The sequence below is a fragment of the Sphaeroforma arctica genome (genome assembly GCF_001186125.1).
Source record: "Sphaeroforma arctica JP610 unplaced genomic scaffold supercont1.2077, whole genome shotgun sequence".
Lineage (NCBI taxonomy): Eukaryota > Ichthyosporea > Ichthyophonida > Sphaeroforma > Sphaeroforma arctica.
This window is the reverse complement of record NW_014038481.1, coordinates 5747-8730: the sequence shown is the minus strand read 5'-3', so window position 1 is coordinate 8730 and position 2984 is coordinate 5747. Positions and strand designations below refer to the sequence as shown.

Genomic DNA, 2984 nt, shown 5'->3' with positions numbered 1-2984 from the left:
ATATATACAATTACATATACATATACATATACATATATAGGCATATATAAAGATAGGCATACATGTATATGTATTATATACATATATATATATATATATATATACATATATTCGTGTATTTTTCCTTGTATTCGTAGTTCAAGGTCGTTCTGCTGCCTATAGTACCGTTCAATCTGAACACTACAGGGTCTTTTTCCAAAGGAAATTATGTGTAGAATTTAATGGAGATGAAATGAAGAACGAACGTTCCTTTCAGCGTATCTACATATATCTACATATGAGCAAGAGCCATCAACTGGGACGTTGCTTTTTCCGATATACCACATATTATGAGTCATCGAATAGCGTCCCAATTATCTGTGTGTGTTCTTGACTACATTTAGTGTCCAATGGAAAGATGTTCACGGACCTTTCAGACATGACCTAAATACGGGGCTGTTGGCCTACTGCTCGCTCGTTCTCAAGACAATGAACGACACCTTCGACCCCTACGGAGTGCTAACTGAACCGATAGTGAAATTGGTATGTCCGAGAACTAAGCAAATCAATCAATTGGAGAAATAAAAATCTAGTTACACAGTTTGAATGGCCATTGTGAGATTAAAAAAAACTAGATAAATCATCTGCGTTTGTTTGACGCCTTAGCTATCCCACCACGATTTACATTATGAGTTTGTTTTGCGATGCTTTCCCCACTCCCACGGTGCATCTCAACGAGCGTTGTTATCCTATTCTATATGGTATCGATCCGGCAGGACTGCAGCATGCCGAAGGCAACCCTCCACCATTCCAGGGAGTCATTCAGTGCAAATATCCAGTAATTATTTTTCACGTAAGACAATATTCCTCGTCCTGCTGTATTTGTATAGTTCTACTCAATGTTCCTCGTCCTGCGGTATCTATGTATTTATACTTCACACATGATAATGTTTCTTGTCCTGCTGTATGTATGTGGTTAAACTTAACAAGACAATGTTCCTCGCCCTGCTGTACTTATGTAATTGTACTTCACACAATGGCAATGTTTCTCGTCCTGCTTCGATACCACGAATAGTTGACGCAAAAATGATATAAACATCACCCTAGGTTGCTAACGGATTTGAGGCTGCTGGCCTAGATCATACAACACCCCGGCAGTTTGTGGAGGCATTCAAGGCATGTTCTGCCTGTCAATGGAAGTATCCTTTCAGATGTTGCGCATATTTAGTCGCTATTATGTAACCGTATGTGCCGTGCTTAGTACGATTCCTTGCCGTTTCTTGATAGGCGTTTAATTTGCCCTGTAACACTTAGCCAAGTGCTCAAAGTTTGGTTTCGTGAACAAACGCGTGCGCAAGTCACGGATATATTCGGTTTAGCGTATTTATTCTTTTCCTTATGTCTGAGGATATATCAAAAGCATTCAATCATTCGGCAAGTCCGGTTAGTTGGGGTCTAGCTTGATTAATATAACTTCTTGTGAAGATGAACAGGCAATCACTTCGCAGTCTGCAGCCCCACAGTGAGAAGATGCGTATGCACAGTTGGCATTATATTGGGCATGAAAAAGTATAGTATCAAACGAGTGAGAGTCTAGTATAGCACAGCTGTATACAATCTTGATGCTTTCATACAGGTATTGATCCTTATTTACATCATCTATTTCAGCACACCGTATAGGCAGCGAAATATAAATTACTATCTGACTAGGCGTATCATCAAAGTGGAAACCTCTGTTTACTTACAGCCTGACGGCTTTCGTTTGTCGACAGTAGTAACTGAGTGACATCACTTTATACCCATTATGATGTGTAATAGGAGAAGGTAGCGCGGTCGTACCGTCTATTTGTATGATTACGAATGACAGACCACCGCCAACTGCATATCTCGCTTGTCAGAAGCGTGTCAGATGGCCGCAAAAAAGTGCAAGGGTTAGTCTGTCCCGTCAAATTATTGTACGGATGAATTGGTGTATGGCGCAAACGGTCCGAGTTGGTATGGAATATGTGTATTGTGTGTATTGCAAACTCTAACCCCCTTTCTGTCTACCTATCCTGTGCCACTCCCAACCACAGGTCTTCGTTTTAGTGAACGCATTCACAACTGTATCATGGATCGCTATTAAATATCTCCTAGATCGGCTCTGGCCTTCGTTCAAGGTATGCCTTTCGCCTTGCTTAGTCCATCATGCAATCTATCACGTCTTTCACCAAATATTTTTATGGTCAATGTCACCCATTCTATGGTCAATGTCATCCACTACATATGTGTACTATCACATAAGGTTATATTTGATGAATTAGCCCTGTCCGAAGTGACATACGAATGAATCTATGGGGACTTGCTCGTGTGCATTCGCTTCTCGCTTACAAATTGCCCATTGACATCATTGCTGGCAGAAGGTTTTTCTTACCTGTACACACCTAAGCAGCATGAAATTAATTTCTCCCTCATGTCCTGTCCCAAAAATCAACTCCGTCTCTCGCTTTGTTCCATGTCACAACCCATATCAGGCTATCAATCCCCCACACAAGAAATGGTATGTGGTGGCGAATATCTCCAAGGCATGCTGCTTAGGCGTGACGGTGGTCAGGTAAATATACAATTACAGTGTTTGTATGTTCGTACGTATATTTGTTGGTAAGTTCCGGGTTGTTTGTCGTGACAGCTTAACTTGCATTCCCGGAGATCAAGTGCAATTGTCCATCCACTGCCTTATGCGCCACTGCATCCGTATATCTCATACATGTTCATGGTACATCCTCTCATTCGCTCATAAAATTTACACTTCATTACACCTCGCAGTTGCTCGTGGTGGTATTATGCCTACCACGCCTACATTGTACAGGAACGAGATTTATCAGCTACTGTCATGTACCTGGTCAAGTTCAGTGGTGCGACGTATGTCACTACAGATTTTGTAGCATTGTATATGGTCCCGAAGCTCCCTCAGTCTACCAAGGTAAAATAGTGTATATGTGAGCATTTATATATATATATATATA

The 2984-nt window shown here is 41.1% G+C and overlaps 1 protein-coding gene across 1 annotated transcript in view; it reads left to right on the top strand.

The window, feature by feature from the left end:
* Positions 1 to 468: 468 nt before the first annotated feature.
* Positions 469 to 2984, top strand: part of SARC_12110 (hypothetical protein) — a gene marked incomplete at its 5' end in the record, with an annotated part of 6696 nt that continues 4180 nt past the window's right edge. The window contains 4 exons of the mRNA XM_014293792.1: positions 469 to 522; positions 2055 to 2138; positions 2493 to 2572; positions 2785 to 2880. Of these exons, the coding sequence (XP_014149267.1) occupies positions 469 to 522; positions 2055 to 2138; positions 2493 to 2572; positions 2785 to 2880 (314 nt within the window). The remainder of the gene's footprint in view (positions 523 to 2054; positions 2139 to 2492; positions 2573 to 2784; positions 2881 to 2984) is intronic.